Source organism: Vipera ursinii, assembly GCF_947247035.1.
Source record: "Vipera ursinii genome assembly, chromosome: 1".
Lineage (NCBI taxonomy): Eukaryota > Metazoa > Chordata > Lepidosauria > Squamata > Viperidae > Vipera > Vipera ursinii.
The window spans coordinates 150,067,052-150,091,381 of NC_139512.1; the positions used below are offsets into that span (position 1 = coordinate 150,067,052).

At 37.5% G+C, this 24,330-nt stretch overlaps 1 protein-coding gene across 5 annotated transcripts in view; it reads right to left on the reverse strand.

Moving 5' to 3' along the window:
• The window catches only part of RBMS1 (RNA binding motif single stranded interacting protein 1), a 138,169-nt gene that overhangs the window by 10,121 nt on the left and 103,718 nt on the right, over positions 1-24,330 (reverse strand). For 4 of the 5 annotated variants that reach the window (XR_014493427.1, XR_014493428.1, XM_083370711.1 and 1 more), the window contains exons 5-7: positions 13,649-13,806; positions 10,818-10,897; positions 96-211 (exon numbers count right to left, since the gene is read on the reverse strand). Coding sequence is in view for 3 of the 5 variants with exons in the window: in XM_083370711.1 (XP_083226837.1) it covers positions 96-211; positions 10,818-10,897; positions 13,649-13,806 (354 nt within the window). In the remaining 2 variants the exon portion in view is untranslated. The remainder of the gene's footprint in view (positions 1-95; positions 212-10,817; positions 10,898-13,648; positions 13,807-24,330) is intronic. The other variant, XM_083370712.1, reaches the window with a different exon arrangement.

Genomic DNA, 24,330 nt, shown 5'->3' on the forward strand with positions numbered 1-24,330 from the left:
TCAAGAAGGCAAATAGCACAGAAATGTAAAGTACTATTAACTACTTTCTTAATCTACACACACATAAACTTTAAAAGGTTGAAATGAGAACTTACAAGTCTCACCTCGCCTTCTCTGTGCCATGCTCTTCCATTTTGTATATATTTGTTCTGATTCTGTCTCTTTTTTTGTCCTCCATCCGCAAACTTGCACAACAAAGGTTCTGTAGGAGCTAAACAAAATCCTTTAGGATTAATTTGATGTACTAGTCTCTGGGATTGCAAAATGATATATTTTCTTCTCACTATTTGAAAAGGTCTTACTGCCATCTGATTTAGCTTAATTATCTAGATCAGCAATCTAGTATACATAAATGTATGCGGATTACTGAATTAATAGGACTATTATCTTTACATTCAGCCAAGTCAGTAAGATGAATATAGAGTAACAGATAGTCCTTGATTTGCAACTTTATAACTGATCCTGGAATTATGGCCTAAGTCGCTGTGGTCATTAAGTTGAGGCACCTAAGTAAACAGAAAAAATTTTCTGGCCTCTTTCATAACAGTTGTTAAATGAACACAATGGTCATTAAGTGAATGTATTCGTTTGAATGGGCAGAAACCATAAAAAACATAGCGAATCATGGTTATGAGACTGCAGAACATCACGGCCTATTGTAAAGCTGATCCATTCCACATGCATTCATGTGACCATTTATGAAGGCTAGGGTGCTTTAAAGCCCCTTTTGTGGCTGTCATAACTTCAAATCATAAAACAGTCATAAAACACCCAGTCATTAAGTGAGGACTATCTGTAGGAGAATGCTCATTTCAACTCAGTACATTTTCAACTACTGATTTTCGCCTCTCTGTATACTGTACATTTTTATACTATATAAAGATAAACGTAGATATACAGATACACCAATGGAGGATTTATTCACTGGCACAGAGAAATGCTCTAGTTCAGTGGTTCTCAACTGTGGTCCGCGGACTGGTGGGGGCTTCAATGTCATCACGGGGTCCACAAAGGCTTGAAGAAATGTTATGATTTAAATCTAGAGTTAAGTCTTGATGGTCCATGGCCATGCTCTGTGGCCACAAAAGATACTTAAAGGGGTGGTGGTGAAGAATGCATTCATATTTGAAATTTTCTCATTCATTTAATACAGGACCCTTTAAGACTGGATTCTTCTATCTTTATATACAAGATAGAAACTTTTCTAGCGTTTATTAAAGTACCCTTTTGAAAACAGGCATATGTGCACAGATACACAGACAAAAAGAGGCTGTTTGTGGAATCTGGATTCAGCAAGTATAAGCCTGTAATATTTATTCTAGTAAGTCTCACTGAATTCAACAGCTCGTATTGCAGTGGTCCCCAACCTTTAGGGCTTGGTGGCCCAACTGGGGGTGGCGGGGGAGGGAGAAAGGCCATGCAAGCTTGTGCGGCCCAGATCCGAATGGCCAGGTAGCGGGCCGCAGCCTGGGGACTCCTATCCTATTGCTCTCTATGTATTCACAGGATACTTCTATGCTGAAACTGGATCTTTTTAGTGCACTGTTTTTGTTTTATTCTTCTTGCAAAAAGGAAAGGGCAAAAAGTCATTTTAATCTACCTGCATTACATCCCAATGAATTCAGCAGTTCTTAATCCAAAGAAAGTGCGTTTATACCTTCTAGACCTGCTTAGTCACCATATTCCTTTCATTCCCCTCTAAATTGAGATGATACACTGTAGAGCTTCCCTATTCATGGAGATTCTGCACCAGCTGAGGTACAGTTAGTCCCCGACTTACATCCACAATTGAGCCCAAAATTTCTGTTGCTAAGCAAGATAGTTGCTAAGTGAACAGCGCCTTGCTTTACAAACTTTTTTGCCACAGATGTTAAGCGAATCACTGCAATTGTTACATGGTCATTAAGCAAATCCAGCTTCCCCATTGACTTTGCTTGTCAGAAGCTCACAAAAGGGGGGTCACATGACGGGACATTGCAACCATCATAAATACATGCCAGTTGCCAAGTGCCCCAATTTTGATCGCGTGACTTACAGGGATGCTACAATGGTTGTAAGTGTGAAAAACAGACATGAGTCACGAACGCTTGTAAGTCAAGAACTACCTACTTCTGATTATCCATCATCCTCATCTGTATGGAGAATCTTAATGGACAGAGGATGCTCTGCAGCTTCAAATGGTCAGACATTCAAAGTCTACAGCATTTCTTGTCCAATAGTATCTTCCTCCATTACACTAATAAATTCTTCCATCCCACATTTTATTGTTAAATTTATTTGGAGGAAACCCCTTCCCTTCCTTTTGAAAAAAAAATGTCAATAAGATACAGCTATGCACTGAATGCTGTTTACATAGCTGTTCTGTTGCATTATATATCCGAAATTAAAATGGTGACATTATGAAGCACTTCTATGACACATAACGCCTGCTTTGGCACATATCTAATATTTTCGTCATCCAGGAGGATCTTGCAGAATTAACTGTGAGCATGTAACAGTATAAGCAAGTTTTGCAGATCTTAATTCTATTTGTGTTCTCTAACAGCTTAAACAACCTTAAAGGGATCCAACTGCATTCAACTATTCTCACCTATAGTTTTGAGTGCAAATCCATCCATCCATCCATCCATCCATCCATCCATCCATCCATCCATCCATCCATCCATCCATCCTTTTCTGCCTTTTAAATCAGAATTACAAAGACAACAATGGATGGAAACTAATCAAAGAGAGATCCAACCTATAACTAAGGAGAAATTTCCTGACAGTGAAAATTAGCCAGTGGAACATTTTGCCTTCAGAAATTGTGGGTGCTCCATCACTGGAGGCTTTTAAAAAGAGACTGGATAGTCACCTTCTGTAATGGTATAGGGCAGGGGTAGGGAACCTTGGCTCTTTTATGACTTGTGGATTTCAACTCCCAGAATTCCTGAGTCAGCATGGCTGGTAATAGGTAACATGTTTATTATAAACTGAAGTTTTTACCTTACTTCATAAACATGGTCGATGGCCAGGGATTCTAAGAAATTCTATTATAAAATATCTAGTGAGTGGAAGAAGGTTGCTTTAAGTTCTGAAAGTCTGAATCTTGATAATGCTTTAATTTTAAGGTATTTCTGCATGGGAAGAGATAGAATGACGAATGAATACCTGAAAATAGTCTGCAAATCTAATTTGAACTGTAAAGTTCACGTTAAGAGGAATGTATCAGCTACAAAGATCAGCTACAAACATGATGGGTGGAAGCTGGCAGATACAAAAAAAAAAAAAAAAGGTCCTTTTTGGCAGTGACACTATATATATGGAATTTCTTTCCCCCAGGAGATGCAATTAGCTTTCTTCCTGTTGACTTTTACGTGGGCTTTTAGTGGCTCCATTTTTCTTCAGATTTTATCATAGAATGGCTGACTGAACAGAACTACTTTGACTAAAACACAGCTGTTCCTCCCTTTCCTTGTAATACACTTAATGACTCTGTAGAAGCACTACCATAAAGTCGGTTGTTAATACTTTCAGCTAATAATAATTTTCCTGCTTCACTGATTTTCAGCAAACAACATTCCATAGACTATATAAACCCTGTCTCAAAATATAATACGAATTATATAAACCATAAGCTTGAAAATTCTGGGATGTCTGATCATCCCAACCACTCCAGCTGCCATTTTGTATTAACAATGCAGTCATTTGCATTTCACGTAGTGCTTTGAATTGACTGCTATTTATAATGATATGTTGTGGAGAAAATCATTTCTTTAGTATACATTTCTACGGTGAACAATGCTAAAATTGTTCTAAACAATTGTTTTGTTGTTTGTGATTTCTCCATTATCTGTGAGTTCTGGTAATTTATCAATTTTCAGGAAAATCGGTTTGTTGTTTTTATGGAATATAAAGACAGGGATTAGACTGAATTACACTCAGATTACATTACTTGGGCTAGATATTCAGAAGCATGTTCTCAGTCAGTTTCCTTACTCTCGTTTCCAGTAAAACATGCACACAAACTTTTTAACAGAAAGATAATTTAGCAAGAAATATAATTTTAGCATACAAATTAGGCTGGAAGTTATTTTATCATGACAGTGGTCTGCAAGTACTTTCAATGGGTTCAGAAGTCTAGTAACATAATCAGAAAAGGAATTAATTCCTCCCCCCTCCCTCCCCAGATTTTCAACTGTACATTATTAAACCATATTATGTTGTTTGATTAAGGTAATCCTCGAGATAGGACCATATGCATAGTCACATGTTGCAACAGCTGTTAGATGAAGCATTTCACCTAATGACCCCCATCCCTACTTTCCCCAATGAACTGTTAAATGAACATGCAGGTTGTTAAGTAGAGCATGGAGCACCTCAGGGATGGAAGAGGCCCCTGGAGGCACAGCTGTAGCCTTCCCTCTCACTATATGAAACTGGCTTCCTAGACAAAACTGGGCAGATCAAACTGGACTGATTTGTCTTTTTAAAATAGTATTTTAAAAGCAGGCTGGCATATTACAGCAAATGTGGGGTATTTATCATCTCCAGATTGGAATAAAATCTCCCAGGAACAGATGAGGAAAAACAGGATGTAAATGGAAATCCTCCTCTTCTTCCTTCTTCTCCTCCTCCTCCACCACCACCATCATCATCATGATGCAGAGGTTAAAGTGCAGTATGGCAGGCAAACTCTGTCTACAGCCTGGAGTTCGATCCTGATGGGGCTTCAAGATTGAGTCAGCCTTCCATTCCTCTGACGTCGATAAAATGAGGACCCAGATTATTGGGGCCAATATGCAAGATAATGCTTACATTGTAAACCACCCAGAAATTGCTGTAAAGTGCTATTGGGCGGTAATATCAATTTAAATGCTATTCCAATTGCTATTATGGCCGCTGTGCTTCCTACCCTGCTGTAAAGGCATAAATCTTACTTAACCTTGCATACGGAGAGCTGAGTACCAAGAATTGTGCAGTGTCTTCTGGAACTAAATTATATAAATTTCTGTCCTATTCTTGGCTACTGGATTACATGACTCTGGGCCCCAGCAGTTTACAATCCCTCTTATATCCCCACAACAAGCTCTCCCTTCTCTGCCTGGTGCAGATTTCTTGAGTTCTACTCAGTTGTCTGGTTTGCTCAGAAACACAACATGTTATATAGGACCTCAACCACAGCCTGTCTACACCTATATTCCTCTGACGAATTCATTCATAATTAAGCTTAAGGAAGCTGGGCTCACAAACCAAGGACTCCAGTTTACTTAAGAAATGGGAATGAGAGCAGCACCTGCCTCAATGATATTCCTTCCTTTTTCTCCACATTCAGGAACATTTTTGCCCTGTTTTAGTGCTGAAGCACCTCATTTGGGTAGCAGGCCCCAACCATTATTTGCCTGCTCTCTACCACCCAGTTAACACTATGCGAGTAAGTGCCTCCTTCTAGCACATTGCACATTATGGAGCAGTGGCAAGTTGGATGCCTAGCGAAGAAGCCTTGGCCCTATGTACCTGTGGGAGGACCCTGAACAGTCACTACTGTCAATCATTATTGGCAATCCCTTTCAGTGGTTTATTCAAATCAGTGGATCACAAGAAAATGAACGGGGAAGCAATGGCAAAACTAGACTGGCTTGTTCCTTTAGTGCAGGGGTGTCAAACTCACAATGTCACGTGACGTGTCGCAATGTATCTCAACTTTTTTTCCATTGCCGGCAATGGGGTGGGCACGGTTTCGGCATGATGCATCCGGCCTGCAGGCCAGCCATTTGACACCCCTGCTTTAGTCCTTATCTGAACCCTGATTTCACAGATATAAGTCTTGATTTCCTCGTTTCTCTAAGTTGGTTCTGGTTTGTAACAATGGCTCTTACAGCATAACTCTGCAGCTACTGTACCTTCATACACATTCCCGCTAATACTACCAACTTTTTCTAGTCTTACATCTATTCTATTCCAACAACAGCAAGAATTAAATAGGTTTTAATGCTTCCTTAGTTCTTTCTGAATAGTCCTAATACTGTAGACTGTCAGGGATCTTTTACTTTAGAGATTCCTTATTCTACAAGATAATTTTAGAAATGTTTATAGTATGCTATAGTTTGAATTGCTGTTTTTATCTTATGTCTGTACGGTGCTAAGTTAAAGGCACAGGGTTAACAGATATACTACCACTATGATTGTTACTTGCCTAGGCTCTTCGATTCTTTTTAGGAACTTCTACAGTTGTACTTTTTTTTGAATGGGACAGGTGCCCAAAGTTTACTCATTTGCACACTTTTGTATAAAAACATTTCTAAAAAAAAATGCTTCTTACAAAGTTCAATAGATTTTTTTAAAAAGAGTCTGGCCTGATTTTCTTAGAAATGTTTGTTCAGCGTTTCCTGAACACTTTCTTGCTGTCCGAGAGTCCCAGCTTTTTCTCCTGCCAAATTATCTGGCCATTTTGCATTTGATTCCAGATGTTTTTTTCAGCTTAGAAGGATATGACAGCATGGCTTTTTTAGATGGTTTTCCATCCAAATCTGTTCAGTAACATGTCCTGACTTCTCTGTTCTTGCAGATTTTTCTGATCCAAATCAAGACTTCTGATTTAGCCAACAGTCCTCTATTAGCAGGATTTTGCTTTTTGGCAGATTTATTTATATTCAATATATTTTATCCTTGTCCTACACAGAAGTAAGCTGTGCTGCTAACAGACAGTAACTACTGCCTCTTCTAAAGCTGGAATGAAGCAAACCTTGCACTTTTCACTATGTCAAGAAGCAAATGTGAATTTAAAAAGACCACTGAAGCTAGCCAGACATCAGAAGAGTACAAGACAGGTCAGAAGTGGCAATGTGTAAGATGTTCTGAATGCAAACCATTCTGAATTCAAACAGCTGTGTTTTGAGTTCAAAATAACTATTTGAAAGAATCGGTTTCAGTCATTTCAAAGTGCCCCAAAACAATCCACTTAAAAAGCAAAGCAACTGTTTTGAACACAAAACAGCTGTTTCAAGCTCAAAACAGAGATATCAATTTCAAACAGTTCAAATTCAGACTATTAGTCAGAAACTATGTGGACCTTATACACACAAGCAAAGAATTTGATGCTCTTAGAGGAAGCGTAGGAAAAAAAAGACAAAAGTCTTTTGTCTGGCTCTTGGGAGTTCATTGCATCTTATGCCAGTCAGCTGGGTATTAAACTAATACATAAGGTTGATAATTAACTGAATTACTACTATTAATAATAATAATATCTCACATCCTTTACATGGACGACTTGAAGCTGTCTGGAAATATACCATCTGAAATAGAATCGCTGCTCAACATGTCCACATATGTATTCAAGATATTGCAATAGTTTGGACTGGACAAATGTGACCTGCTTACCATCAAATTAGGCAAAATGGTGAAAGCTGAAGGAATCAAGATGTCCTATGGAAATAACATGAAGTATCTGGATGAAGATGGCCACTATAAATACTTGGGCATCCTTCAGGCTGACATCAAGCACAATGAAGCCAAGAAAAAGGTTAGAAATGAATATATCAGGAGAGTGAAGAAGATCTTAAAGTCCAAACTCATGGAGGACATACTATCAAGGCAATCAACACTTGTGCAATTCCAGTCATTAGATACACAGCTGGAATGATGGAATAGATCAAGCAGAACTAAAAGCCCTGGATAGAAAGACCAGAAAAATAATGTCAACAATGTTGACAGACTTTATTTTTATCAAGGAAAATGGGTCGGCATGGAATCTTGCAAGTACATTAGACAATTGAAGAAGAAAAAATGGCATTAGAAGAATATATTAAGGATAATGTAGAACAGACATGTCAAACTTGCGACATCATGTAATGTCGCGCAACGTATCAGGATGGTTTTGCCATTGCTGTCAATGGGGTGGGTGTGGCTTCCGGATGACGCATCCGGTCCGCGGGCCGGCAATTTGACACCCCTGATGTAGAAGATGCACTGAACCTAGTATACTAGGAAGGCCTACTGAATATTGGAGAGACCAAACTTGCCTACAAGACCAAATGAAGAACAGAAAGCAGACATGGGAAGACAAAGCATTACACGGCCAGTACATTAAAAAAAAAAAAAACAGCAGGGAAAGCAGATAATAACCAGAGCTGGCAATAGCTAAGAGAAGGAAAGTTGAAGAAAGAGACAGCGGGGCTAATTCTGGCTGCACAAAACCAAGCCTTGAGAACAAATGCATACAAAGCCAGAATTGAGAAGACAGCAACAGATAGCAAGTGTTGCCTTTGCAAAGAACCTGAGAAACAGTGGACCATCTGGTTAGCTGTTGCAAGACTGACTACAAACAATGGCATGACATAATAGCAACAATGGTACATTGGAAGATCTGCAAGAAATACCATTTGCCTGCAAGCAAGAACCGGTGGAACCATAAAAGAGATAAAATAATAAAAAATGAAGAAGCTAAGGTGCTCTGGGACTTTAGATTTCAAACAGGCAAGCACCTGCCACATAACACCAGAGACTTAACAATTGTTGATAAGAAAGACAAAAAAGTCTGGATAACAGATGTAGCAGTATCTGGAGACAGCAGACGAGAAGAAAAAGAACTGGGAAAGATAACAAAATACAAAGACCCGCAAATAGAAATAGAATGATTGTGGCGAAAAAAGGCAAAGTTAGTACCAATAGTCATGGGCACCTGGGTGCAATCCCAAAGCAACTGGAGTACCATTTGAACACCATCGGCATTGACAAATTCACCATCAGTCAATTGCAAAAAGCAGCTTTACTTGGAACAGCTTACATCCTGCACAAAGATACCTCTAGCACAGGGATGTCAAACTCAATTTCATTGAGGGCCGCATCAGCATTGCGGTTGCCCTCAAGGGGCCGGGTGGGTGTGGCCAGGGTGGGCGTGGCCTACTGGGTGGGCGTGGCTAGAGTGCATATGGCCTACTGGGTGGGCGTGGCCAGCTCTACATCATTCGCATCAAGGGTGCCTATGGGGGCTTGGGCAGGAATGGGACAGATCTGAGGGTCTCTGGCAGAAGGAGGGTCTCTGGGCCAGGGCCAAGGCAGTGGGGGCCGTTCCCTCACTGTTTCCAGGATGGCTTTGCGGGCCACATGAAACTACTTTGCGGGCCGGATCCGGCCCCCAGGCCTTGTGTTTGACATGTCTGCTCTAGCATCATCAAATATCCACATCTGCCTATTCCAGGTCCTTGGAAAGAATTCGATAGGTAGACAAAAATGTCAAATCCAGTCTGAACATCTGGTATACTGTGCAACAGGTCATAATAATTATATACCAGATAGTTATATGTTGAAAAGGATAAAGTGGATAATTGATGCAGCAGTACAAGGGAATAGTAGAATAGAAGAAAAAGAATTAAAGAAGTTCACAAAGTATCAAGATCTGAAAAGTGGGGCATGGGCCCCCTCAAAAACCTCTGACTTCGCAGAGAACGTCAATGAGCAAAGCAACAATCACTGGTAAAAACATGGAAAAAGAACGTATATTTGTTAAGAAGTTCTACAATACTGATGGCATGGTTTGGACATACAACAATTATGAGATAAATGACATTTAATTCCATTTTTTTTCTTAATCTAAATTCTGCTGTTCAGCCTGCTCTTCCCACTGTCGTATCATTTGAGTAACACTGGAAAGGCTTTCTTGTTGATTGATCGATTGCTTGGTACATGTAGTAAGTGCTCTTCTTACCCTGCACTCCACATCTGGTTAATTATTTTTATTTTTTAATCCTATAGAGAAATATGTTACTCTATTCTGGTAGATGTTGATAATAAAAGGGTGGTTGCTTCTGGCAGTATTATGAGCTATCATAAGTTGAGAGCTGTCCATCACAAAATGGGCTGGGATTCTAACAGCAACCAATGAACACATTATTTTTTATTAACAGGAGCTGTTATGATTTTTTCCTGCTTCTGCAATAGTAATATACAAGATACTTTGGTATGAACAGCAGCAACAACAATAAAAATCAATAAAAGAAAAACCACATGATCAGCTTCATCTCATTATATATTTGGGTACCAAAGTTTCATATGAAGAAGAGTCAAATACAGTGCTAGCAAGCAAACAAATCTATGTGAAAAGTGAGCTAATTAAAAACCGAAGACTCATTTTATCCTTCCTTTTCCTGCACGCACATTCCAGAGTTACTTACTACAGCTACAGGGATTTGAAGTACTGTAATGTATGTGCTTTGGTGCTAGAACATTATCATGATACTAGTTTTTCCGTCTGGTCTCTCCTTTTGGTTACAGTAAGTGGAATAAATAATGCTTGCACTACTGAAGAGTTGAACGACAGAGGCAACAGTATCCATAATCTCCCTGTTCACATACAGCAACCTTTTCAGAGTTTCTGCAACCATGTGAAAAATTTCCACAAAAGGGTGCTCAATGTACAAGAAAAGTACTACAGAAGAATGGCCAGGGACACGGACAATAGCCTAATTCACAAGTCACATCTGCCCACATGACTGTCTGCTGAGGGAAGAATGGACTGTTTACATGTTCGAAAGGGATCGGTTTGAATTGGCCTGGGGCTAGCAATCCTCTCATGTTAATTAAGATAATAAGGGAGGGACTATCAGAGAAGGGTGGGAACAGAAGGCACTCTTCCTTCTATCTTTCTCCCCAAGTCTGATTAACGCTGCAAAGGGAACAGGAGCATTTTGCTTTAAAAAAAAAAAGATGATGACACAACACCCACATTGTTGTTCTGCCTCCCACTTTTTATACCCTAGTTCTAAAACTCATTAACTTCGCATTTTCCAAGGAATGAACAAACATGCAAACACATAAACAAATACACGCACACCACTTACCAGAAACTCCTGGTGGGGTTTTAATAAATTTCCCATTAAAATGAGCAATCACTGCTTCACATTTCTCTGTCGATTCCATCCTACATAAAATATAAATATATATATGTGTGTGTGTGTGTGTAAAGTGTATTATTGTATTTATGTACATTAATACAACTCTGCCCGGGGTTCCCCTGTGGTGAGGTGGGTGGCCAATAAATTTTATAAACATACCATAGTTTCAGTTTCAGTTCTTTTACCGTATGGTTACAATGATTTGACGAAATTGTTGATTTGATTCAGACAGAAGGTAAAATCAAAGATGAGCACGACTGGTCAGGCATAACATTTCTGTGCTTTCGTTTCCCTGTAAATACTGACATTTCCTCCCTTGAGCTACCTTTAATTTTCTGACAAACTGGAAGTGAACGAGAGGACGCAGAAGCCCAAGGCTCATTTTCACAGCGCCTAACCTAGTTTCCCGACCATTGGCGTGGTTAATATAGAGCTAGAAGGATTCAGTTTCAGGCAGCCTCCTAGGTTTTTACAACTGAATGTAACTGAATGCCTCAGCTTTACTTTCTCTCTTGCCCATTTCTAGGAGGAGTTTTGTTTAATGACATACACTGAAGGTTTATTTTCCCTTATTCTGCCAGGCTATGTCCAACGGGCTGCCCCTCCTATTATAAGCCTGCAGAGCTTCTATATTTATGGGCATATGAATAGCAAACTAATAGCACTTAAACTTATATACCGCTTCGTAATGCTTTACAGCTCTCTCCAAATGGTTTTACTGAGTCAGCATGCTGCCTCATTTTACCAACTTTGAAAGGATGAGAGGCTGAGTCAACCTCGAGCCCTCTCAGGACCGAACTCCTGGCTGTGGGCAGGGTTAGCCTGCAATACTGCATTCTAACCACTGCGCCACCATGGCTCATGAAGCAGGCTGTCCCAATCTTAAAGTTGCAAAAAGACTAATTTTTTTTTATCATGCTTTTTTTTGTATGTTGGTATTGGAGCAGATTCCAGAGAATATCGTGAATAGTCCAGAAATCACTAGAGGGATCACCAGCAGGAAAAAGGAGTTCCTAGTCCTGCTACATAGGGCTTTAGTCAGACCCCATTTAGACTACTATGCCGCTTCTGGAAACCTCACTTAAAAAAAGATATTGGTAAGTCTAGAGATGGGCAACAAAAATAGTGCAAAGTCTGAGGGACAAAACACATCAGGAGACACTGGAGGAACTGAATATGTATAGCCTGGAGACAGAAGGGAAATATATTAAGGGTGTGAATAAGGTTCCAGATGGCAGTGTTTTCAATATTAAGCAAAAATCAAGGACACGAGGGCATAACCTCAAACTGAGAAATTTAAAAGTAACGTTAGAAAGTTATTACTTCACAGAAAGACTAGTGGAAGCTTGGAACCAACTTCCAGCAGAGGTAGTAGGTCAATTGTCAGTAACTGAGTTTAAACATGCTTAGGATAAGTTCACGTTTATATTCAACATAAATAAATAAATAAAAAATTTAATAATAAAAAATAATAAATTAAAAATAAAACAAAAACAATAAACACTCAAAGGGCACAGTTGATGGGCCACTGGGTCTTTTTTTCTTGTCAGTTTTCTATGTTTCTATAAAACAAAGAAATGGATCATTAAGACAAATTGATTCAGAGTTCTTTCTTGAGGCACAAATGATCAACCTCAAATGATCATATTTAAGACATATTCCTAATTGGGCCTTTCAGATGTCCTAACTATGTACCCATTCCCTGCATTACAAACTTTTTAAGGGAGTTAGATCTTCACACAATGTGTCCAAAACAACAAAGGCAGGATAAAAAAAAAATCTATCAAAAAAATGACCAGCTGAGCCTGCTCATTTGTGCCCTGAGTGAGAACTCTGGATTGATTTGTTCTATGAGACATTTTAAAAGCAGTCTCACAAACTATGGCAAATGTGAGATATTTATGATTCTTCAAAAGTTGCTGAATGAAACCTTCCAGGAATAGCTGAGAAAAGGCAAGATGTGAATGTACATTGATTTGTTCTTTGATCCATTTACTTGTTCTTTTGGTTATCCATGGCATTCTTAAGACTCTTCTCCAACAACAAAAGCATCAATACATTTCTCTTCTGATTGTTCAAAGTCAAATATTTGTAATATGTCTGAGCTTTTTTCTACATAAAAAGCCATTTAACTGACTATAATATTCACTAAGAAAAGCACGCAAATGGAACTGCCTGTCAATTAACTACTTGTCTGACAGCAATCTAAAATGCTCTTATGTAAGTGATCGCCTGCTTCTCAACTGCAACAGCAATGAAACTTAAATTGAACATTGCAGTACGAAATAAAAATGAGGGAAAACTTTGCTTCCTAGGAGCCAAGACTTATTTGATTTAAATACAAATATTACATGATTTGTTCAACAGATATACATACTTCATATAAATATCTCATCCCTTATTTTTCAAATGGTTGAATATTATTTGACCAATTAGTTGAGCCATTACTATTTGTTCAGATGATATCTTTGAATCAAATTCATTTTTATAGCAAAGCCGGAGAGGTTTTTCCAGCTCAGCATCTCTTTGCCCCTTTACTGAAGAAATGTAATGTAACTGGAATGTTCAATCCAATAGAAGAGAATATATGTAGGTCAGGCTGGTTGTTTGTTCACAGATATCTCATTACCCAACTAGGAAACATCAACAGTGCACTGATGATGTTACCTATTTGGGTAATGAGACATCTGTGAGCAAGCAGAAAAGTTCAGAGAGCACCAAAGACTCCGGAAGAAACCATTTTAAAACAAAAACCCCTTACATGAATGACAACCTACCTTGCAAAGCCAACTCCACGACTTGTGCCATTGGAATCACGAAGTATTCTTGTTGAGATAACTTGTCCAAAGGGTTTTAGCATATTCTCAAGCTCTTGTTCATCCATTGAAAGTGGCAAATTGGAAATATATAAATTAGTTGGATCTTGCTCCTGTTGCTGAAAAGCAATTAACATTATCTTATTAGTTGTTACAGTTATGAGCCATACAAAATATAAGATAGTTTCTATGGGTTGTAATCTATTACCAAAGTCTTCAGAATAAAGTGAATCTAATAATAATATAGGCTACAGCCAACAAACTTTTAATTCTGAAGTCATCAAACAGCGGTCTACCAAGCTTCAATGGAGATCAATGAAAACTTCTCTAAAGAAATGGTTGTGTCCAAAACCTGTGATTACATCTATTCATTGCTACCAGCATTCACAGCATGAAGCTCTTCCTTCTTGTGATAATGTAAGCTATTATTATCTCTACAATTACATTCAAATGAAAAAAATCCCAAATAAAAGGAGAAGCATTTTGCTCCACAATGGCATAGAAAGCAAAGATGGAAGGCTGTGCTGCTTAACACCCTCCCCCCAATACCAAATTATCTCAATTACAACTAGTTGATTAGGCTGATTCACATAAAAAACAAAAGACAAAAGTTGCCATGTATGTTGCCTGCCTTCTCTTTTTTATATTATAAAAATGTCTTTGAGGAAGCATCCATCACAATGATGCAGAAGGTCAAACTCATGCCTTGTGTTCAAAATCTCTATTAAGCAAGATGAAGATTCTTCTACTCATTTATGTTATTAATGGCACTGTCAACATCCCCAGGAAAAGCCACTCCTGGAGTCCTTAAAATATCTGAGTAGCTGGAGGCTTAAAGGGAGCACACAGATTTTCAATGCACTATTTAGATTCAGACTTATTTATAAATGCTATGCTTACATTTTCTTTTTCTTAGCTAAATCTCCACACACACATACTTTCTAAAATCCTAATGGCAAAGAATATGTGGGTTTCATTTATGAAAACTACCCTTGCCAGATATTTTTAAAAACCTCATTTTTCCTTTGCTTTCTAAGCTGCAGTGCACGACTAGAAAACATTTTTAAGGCCTGGAAGATTATAAGGGAAAAAGCACAAGTAGGAAATGAGCTTTTGCTATAAACATATAAACACACATACACACACTATCCTCTGGCTCCAGCTCTGTAAAAATATTAAATCAACCAACTCACATGTAATAACAAAGCAAAACACATTTAAGATCACAGTTTATGTGCCATAAATTCTGAATAATCATGTTGAGACTCCAGAAAGAGTACAGAGAAGATCAACAAAGATGATCAGGGGACTGGAGGCTTTAACATATAAATAACAGTTGCTGGAATTGGGTATGTCTAGTTTAAGGAAGAGAAGGACGAGGGGTGACATGATAGCAGTGTTCCAATATCTCAGAGGCTGTCATAAAGAAGAGGAATTCAAGCTATTCTCCAAAGCACCTGAAGGCAAGACAAGAAGCAATGGATGGAAACTAATCAAGGAGAGAGGCAACCTAGAACTAAGGAGAAATTTCCTAACGTGTGAACAATTAATCAGTGGAACAAGTTGCCTCCAGAAGCTGTGAATGAATGCTCCAGCACTGGAAATTTTCAAGAAGAGATTGTGAGGCATTTGCATCTTTCAGGGTGTTTTATGTTAATCTTTCATATAAGGAAGAGGTTAATATATGAAACTTTCAGTGTGATGAATATACTTGGTTTTCCTAAAATATAACAAAATATCTTTATTAAATAGCAACAAGCTAAGTTAACCATTTCATCATAGAGTTTATGCACATCCTGAAGTATGCTCCAAGATGCAAAAAAAACCCCCCAAAACAGAATTCACTCTTAAATCACAGCTTATTAAAAGCGCTATCTCTACACACACACACACACACAAACATACATAAAAGCAGTGCTTTTTTTCTAAAAAAAAAAAAAGGTGCCGGAACTCTCATCTTGGCGGGCGCAGGAGGCCGGGGGGGGCGGGGGGGGGGCGGCGGTGCTGCTGCAGTCACAGGTGCGAAGGGTGTTGGCAGCGGGTTCCCCTCCCTGGTGCTGTGGGAGCAGCAGAGCCCACTCCATATGGCGGGGCTGCGCAATGTGGGCAGCAGAGGTGGTGCGGGTCAGGCGATGTTTTAATCTTATGATTTTAAAAATATATTTTTTCTATTGTAAGTTTCCCTAAACCTCGCCATGTGGATTGCATACAAATATTATATAATTGGTAAATAAAGGTAGAACATATGTTAAATATACATCAAATGATAATATGCTTCCCTACAAAGTCAATTCTTGCTCAATGACAGACCAAGGAGTTAACTCGGAAAGGCAAGAGGAAAATCTAGAAGAGGTCTGTGCAGCTCTTCAACATCTTCATCAATGGTTTGGATGAGGGGATAGATGGGGAACTCATCAAATTTGCAGACAACACCAAGCTGGCAGGAATAGCCAATACTCCAGAAGATAGGCTTAAGATACAGGAGGATCTGGACAGACTCGAACACTGGGCGCTATCTAACAAAATGAAATTCAATTGTGAAAAAAGTAAGGTTCTACATTTAGGCAGGAAAAATCAAATGCACAGGTATAATATAGGTGGTACCTTGCTCAATAGTAGTAACTGTGAGAGAGACCTCGGAGTCCTAGTGTACAATCACTTAAATATGAGCCAGCAGTGTGCTGCAGCTGCCAAAAAAGCCAACACAGTGCTAGGCTGCATTAATAGAGGGATAGAATCAAGATCACCTGAAGTACTAATACCACTTTACAATGCCTTGGTAAGGCCACACCTTGCATCCAGTTTTGGTCACCACGATGTAAAAAAGATGTTGAGACTCTAGAAAGAGTACCGAGAAGAGCAACAAAGATGATTGGGGGACTGGAGGCTAAAACATATAGGAAACGGTTGCTGGAATTGGGTACGTGTAGTTTAATGAAGAGAAGGGTGAGGGGTGACATGATAGCAGTGTTCCAATATCTCAGGGGCTGCCACAAAGAAGAGGGAGTCAAGCTATCCTCCAAAGCACCTGAAAGCAGGACAAGAAGAAATGCATGGAAACTAGTCAAGGAGAAGCAACCTAGAACTAAGGAGAAATTTCCTGACAGTTAGAACAACTAACCAGTGGAACAACCTGCCTCCAGAAGTGGTGAATGCTCCAACACTGGAAGTTTTTAAGAAGAGACTGGCCAGCCATTTGTCTGAAATGGTATAGGGTTTCCTGCCTGAGCAGGGGGTTGGACTAAATGACCTCCAAGGTCCCTTCCAACTACTTCTTCTTCTTCTTCTTCTTCTTCTTCTTCTTCTTCTTCTTCTTCTTCTTCTTCTTCTTCTTCTTCTATTATTATTATTAATTATTATTATTATTATTATTATTATTATTATTATTATTATTATTATTATTATTATTATTATCAACTTGTAGAAAGGAAAGGCCCACATTGATAAATTAAAAATCTTTGTGGTCTGCAAAGGAATGCTGGTGGGCTAATCAATGATTTGGTGACTAGAGGAGCATCTACAGTGTTGGAGCTTGTGGTCATGGTAAGCCATGGAGGCACTAGGCAACATGACTTTCAGGGCAGTGGTCTTGATTTTATTACTTTAAAAAAAGTCTGTGCTCTATCCAAGAGTGCTTGGTAGGCTGCATGTACAGGCCTGGTCTAGAATTTATTTTGGAGCATTCAACTATCTAGAGCAGGCATGTCAAACTCATTTTGTTTGAGGCAACTTTTTATAAAAGAATTGCCATTAATTTGTTTTAATAAAATAATTTAAATCAATTTTTCACTTGATTTCAAATTAAATGAATGAGATTTTTTTAGTACAATTGCCAAATGCAATAAACTGATTTTAGGTATATGTTACTGGAAGGAAAAAGGAATCCCTGTTGCATTACTGATCCCAGAGAAACATTTGCATGTATGCAGGTATCCTTAGAGTGCCATAGTTATGGATGAGAAATATTGGTTGCAAAGTTGGCATTTCTGGATGTAATACAGATATTTTGGACTTATTTTTGTTTCTTTGCACGTTTGATATTTTTAAAAAGGCATATGCTACTGACTACGCTTATGCACATATGTAACATGATCACTGCTTGTCCAAAATTTTACTATACAGATAATACCCCCAGAAATTATTTTAGCCTTTTTAATAAATGTTGTTATTGGTGTTAAGCTCACCAGGGAAAACATCATGTATTGTTATGTATGTACTAGGTTAATTATTTAAAGACTGAAGTGTAACATAACTAGATTCTAAATAATCTATTTTTCAAAACACACAACAGTCCAAACAGTAAAAGTAAAGTCCAAATTAAGAATATTTCATTCTTAAGAATTGTTTAGATTCAAAAGTTTTCAAGAGTGTACAAAAGATACTATTTTTTTCTAGAATCAGCTAAATTGGACATATTACATTGAGAAAAATGTTCCTCATTTCTTTCCTGTTACCTTTGATTTCATTGCAGAGACATTAACATAAGAAATAGATTATTTTGTTATCTAATTTTACCTTCCAAAATACAGAAGATGAAAAATGTGAGGTTCTTTCCTGTTGGCTTTTCTGAATTAGCTGTTTTAGATTCTAAAAGTTTAGTTCCTAAAGAAATAATCCTGTAAATAATTTTAATGTCCTCCTCTAGTGCAGGCTCTTTTATGACTCAAGGACTTCAACTACCAGAATTCCTGAGCCAGAATGGCTCAGCTTGGAAACCTCTCCCTTTCCCTTCAGCATGGCTGGCTCAGGATTTCTGGGAGTTGAAGTTCATGAGTCATAAAAAAGAGCCAAGATTGCTAGCCCTGCAATAGGCTTAGGAAAACCAATAAGGGAGCTGGGTGGTTGTTGTTGTTTTTTTTGCAAAAAAAAAAAAAAAAAAAAGGTTCCGGAACGTCATTCTGAGTGTTCTATGAGAAAAAAGCCCTGCATACAAGTGTATTCTCTCCCTCCCTGTTGTTTTTTTGAAACCTATTTCTCATACTATGGCCTTGTAACCTGAGGACCAGGAACTTGTATATATAAGTTTAAAATTTTTGTTTATTTGAAGTGGACTGTATTAGGACTAAGAAAATTAACAGGTACACAAAATATTTAAAAGTCTTTAGTTGATGAGAACAAGACTGTGATATGTGAAACAGCATTCAGGCCTAAAAATAATTATTCTGAGAAATGAACAGAAGCTATTATGGATTTAATTCCCTACTTCTTAATTTATTAAAAAGCTAGATTAGGGACATGCATTGTTCCTACTTTAAGGTGGCACCTACCTTATGGAATTATCTTTAATAATAATGAGCCACAGGTAAATTTATTTTTGAATATCCCACCAAATTTAGACAGTTTAATGTATTGGTGCTTTTTTATTGATACTTTAAAGCAGAGGTTTAAACAGTCATTTGATCTGGTTTGCTTTTACCTTTACCAATTATCTTCAATCCATTCTGATTTGTTGAAAAATTATTACTATTACCTGCATAAATAACAGACATCTTGATCATTCAAATAAGATTTAACAAGGATTAGTACAAATATTGGTAATCACTATAATTCAGATTAATTAGCCCCAGTTGCTAAAGCAATGCAAATCTTATTTGTTTAATTCTTATGTGCCCAGTCAAGTGCCTCATTTAGTAGTTTGGCTATCACATTTTACACCATCTTCAGCTTCCAGTCTAAGCACAAGAATGAGCCAATTTAAAAATGCATTTTGCACACTCCTATAACATTATTGCAATGGGGAATGTTGCTTATTCACAAAATGGCTGCCATCCTCTTGGGACTACTATCCCAGTTTGCTTAGCTTTCCCTCAACTACTGGGCTATATTATCCCCAAAATTCTGTTGCCTCCCACTATTTTTATTCCATAATGATGTCGAAGAGGCCTCAAAGGCAGTCACGGAGATAGATAATACCATGGTCCAATTCTCTGGGCCTGTGGGAAGTCAGTTCTCCACAGATTCATAACAAAAATCACAGATGGAGCCTGAAACCTAACAAGAACCAAGGGAACGAACGGTCTACAGTTACTGCCTACACTGCCTTTGATAGATACTCAGTATTTACTTCATCATGACATGCAGATGGATCAGATCTAGGCAGACATATCAATACTGTGCCCTGAAGATATATATTTTGGTAAGCTATATAAGTTCATGGAACAGACTATAAATAATATGACTAACCAGAGGACCATGCCTCTGAATATCAACTCCTATGGCAGGAGGGCACTATTTCAGTTTTGTTCTACATATGATCTTCTCATGGTCTCCACTGAGGAAACAGAATACTTTGTGTGGATTCAACACAAATTTTCTAATCTTCTTAAGCCCTTATTACTTAACAAATTTTCAGAGAAAATGCTCTGCTGTTAACAAAAATGCTTTTGTGAATGAGGTAATCATCAGAAGGAAAAAGTTAACATAGCAATGGACAAGATAACAAATTGTAAGTCTAGGCAACAAGTGCTTTAGATAAGGCAACATTTTATATTTGTAATCTATATCAGAAATAATGATTTATAAAGATACATTAGAATTTTCCAAGAAAAGAATTACTCAGCAAATCTAACAAATCCTGGTCAGAAACATACAACAATAATTCTATTAAAACAAATGTGATTTAAAAATAAAAATAATTGTGCTCCATTTGTTCTAGAGCAAGCACTGACTTTCATCCTGGAAACCTGACAATTTTATAATGTTGCCTAATTGCCTATTTCCAATTCAATCCTTTTTACTAAGTGCATATACATATTCCAAAGTAAAAATGCCCCATTTTGACGTAAAAATGATTGTTTCAAGTATAAGAGTGCAATATGCTTCAGTTTTGACCCTTTCCAGAATGTCTCAAGATAGAAACAGAGTTATATGAAACTTGGAACACTTCTACAAAGACCTAACCTAATCTAATTAAATAAATAACCTGCCATTTCATACTCAAAATAGTAGTTCTGCGCTGTTCAAGGGGATGTTTAAACCTTGAAACCAAAGACATGCACATGTGGGGACAAGAGTTGCTTATATGAATGATGAAACAGATATCCTGGCATAAGCCTCCCTCTTTCATGGATGCATCATGATGTTGGACACATATACCTCAAGAGCAGAACTTAAGTTGTGATGTTCATTTTGTCATTCTGATGAAACTGGGTGCCTCTGCTTGAAACAGTTCAAATTTGGAATGCTTTACATACCAATATTTTTCACCAACCAGAATTTGTAAGTTTTTTTTCCATTCTAAAATAAAAAGTTTCTTCAAATTAACATGAGACTAAGAATGCTCAAACCAAAAACTTCACCTCAAATAATTTCCTCTTCTGGCAAACTTCTAAGCACTTTTCCAATTATCCTTTAACCTGTAAATTGCTATGGTATCAAAGAAGTATTTAAGAACACATTTATCATCTACATACATAAAACTCAGCATTGGCTAGGGATTTTTCAAGTGCACGGAATATATCATTAATTAACAAAATCTATGGCAAATCTGGACTTGTTGCTCTGTACTGTGCAAAGCTACTCTGAATAAAATTACTTTAGGCAAAAGCAACATGTAGGCTACTAAATAATACGAAGTATTTTAAAAATTAGTCTGATTTGGTAGTAAGAAAATATTCAGTTGTGCATAACTAATGCAAAAGTTAAAGGCTGAATATTATAACTTTTTTTAAATTGACAAAAGTACAGACCTGAGGTGTATACACTATGACTGGGGCCCTATATTACCTCAGTGATCTCTAAGATACCTCTTCTAATCCATATATTTTAAAATTTCTATAATCTATCTATGGCTCACAACTAGAAATTCTATCATCGTCGTCGCCATCGCAACCTAAAGATCACGGACAAGTCCTAAATTAGACTTTTCTGTGAAACAGGTTTTTTTTACGTAAACACATTTTTTTTAAAAGGAAACAAATAAAACCTAAGTTTGCAGTCTAAAGTGGTACAAACCAGGCACAGATATATCAGTTTGCAAGGAATGGCCACATCTAAAATATGACTTGATTCACTTATTAAGCTAATCTATGGTCTGATTAATCATGATTTCTTGAATAATGTGTACTTTATTCATATCAGCTATAAAACATGATTGCAAACTACAATAGGAGGTTCATGTCACTTGATAAATCAACTGCAAAACAATAAACTACATTGTGATTTAGCATGATGTGCAAACTCACCTATGCATGTTGGAACTAATATGTAACAGTATCAAGTAAATTCAGTCTCTTTACATGCAAAATTAATGCATTTTTTGTTCTTTTATGCTTGCTGGGAGGGACTCTACCCAAGCAAATATTTAAATCAGACGTCCTCACTGATTACAACAGAGTTACTTATCAAATTAGGTCACTATTATGATATGCATTTTAAAAAGCATTCCCTACTGCTCTTTCCATTTTATGCCACATAACCAATGCTTATTTTAAAAAGATATATTTAGTGACCATTCAAAGTTACAATGGCACTTAAAATGGTCTTGTGTATGACCATTTTTCATACACAAGACCACTGCAGCATCCCCATGGTCACATAATTTATATTTGGATGCTTGATAACTGACTCACATTTATGATAGTTGCAGTGTCCGTATTACTAAATTTAACAACTGCAGTGATTCAGTTAACAAATGTGACAAGAAAAGTCGTAAAATGGGGCAAAATTCTCTTAAATTTGTCACTTAGCAACATAAATTTTAGGTTCAGTTGTGGTCGTCATCAAGGATTACCTGTATAAAGCTATATAATAATAAAGTCAAAACCTTTAAATGTTATAAATAAGAAAATAGATTCCATTAAATAGGGCATCAATTGTACAATCTCCTCTGTACAATGGATTATCTCAATCCCTTTCAGTGAATGCAAATTATGACCATTTTACTGGATAAACTTTGTTGTGTCCTAGACAAAGGGAATATAGTCCTCTTAGTCATGTAAAACTCTCAGAACAATTTGTTATTGTCAATCATTATATCTTAACAAGTTTACTTTGAGGGTCTGGGAGAAAGGTTACTCCTTTACAGTGGTTTCACTCCTTCCTGAATAGGTTAGTTTCAGACAGTAATGTTGGAAGCTGAGTGGCTGAATCTTAGGCTACTGCTTTGTAGGGTGCAACAAGCCTCAAACCTGTCTCCCTGCAATTTAACAGTTGTATGAAATTGATGGGAGAGGTCACCTGTCAGTTTGGAATGAGGTCTCTTTAATATAATGATGATAACCCAATTGTACATCCCAAACATGTGGATATGCAGTAGAGAGCCTCACATAGTATGGGGGCTATGGATTGTAAAAAATAAACTAAAAGAAAAGATGGGAGATAAGATTGGTCTTGGGTGGGATCACACACCTTCCAAAGAAGCAGCCTGGAGGTTCTTCTGGACAACTAATGATTAACCAGCAGGTAGAATCTCTGGTCAGGGAGTCATTACCCAACTTCAGCTAAGGCCTTGGCAATAGTTATGCCTTTGTCCTCGTGACGCAAGACAATTGGTGTAGAATCTGTTTACCTGGATCAGGTAAAAGCAGGCTTCAGTTTGGTGCTACCAGTTTTGTGGGCACTGCGTTAGTTATCATTAGGCTTCAAAGTGCTAGTTTTATAAAGTCCTACATGGTTGTACTTCTATGTATTATTGGATTTGAACCGTGTGTTCTGCGTAGGAAGGGATGTTTCAGATCTGCCTCCTCTAGAGATGGGTGGCCATCCTGTCTATGTGATAATATCTATACCTACACTGTTATCTTTTAGGAGGGCTGTAAAGATGGTTTTCTTCTTCCAGTTATTTGGGGTTTAAATTGCTTATTTTCTTGATCATTATCATTGACAATGGATAATAAGGTGAAATTTAGGTTTTGAAATTTAACTTTAACCAGATTTCATGAAATTGTATAGTTTTATAGCACTTAATTCTGTTTGTGTGCTTTTGTAACTGAATCAGCTAGAGTGGTTTGAATATGGCAAGATATAAATTTTATAACAGCCATTATAGCATGTGAGAAGACCTCTGTAGACATGAATAAATAGTTTTATTTTTGTTTGGTGTCACATATATAGACATTAAACAATATGACACAACCATTAACAAAGAGACCCAAAGAACAAGGCACATTGCATTTGACTTCAGAAAGAGCAAATGTTTTCATGCATGTGATAAAATATGCATTAATACACATATGGTTTACATTTTGTTTTCCTGGAATTCATCCAAGGATATTTCTATTAGCTCTGCTTTTCCTCAGCTGAGAATCCTAGGGAAAGTACAGCATGAAAATGCGGCAATACTTTACACTTGGGAACAGGACTAATATTATATAAAAAGGCTATGTCTGGCCCCTATTTAATCTTTCTAAAACACAAGCACAATAAATAACTTAAAAGTTCAAAATAGCAAAGATTTTTCAACCTGAAAGGAGACATCTTAAAAGAATAGCTACTAAGTGTATGGACTTGCCTGCCATTATCAACAAGGGATTCAATGTACATCAGCTCTAATGAAATAGTATGGGCAATTCAAGGCTCGCAACATAATCTCTTTCTTCATATGCCCCTTCACCATTTATGGAACAGGTAAGAGTGACTACAAGTAAAAAAATAGCCTTCAGGATCTTTGGCAAATGCTTGCTTCCAACATCTTGTATTGGACT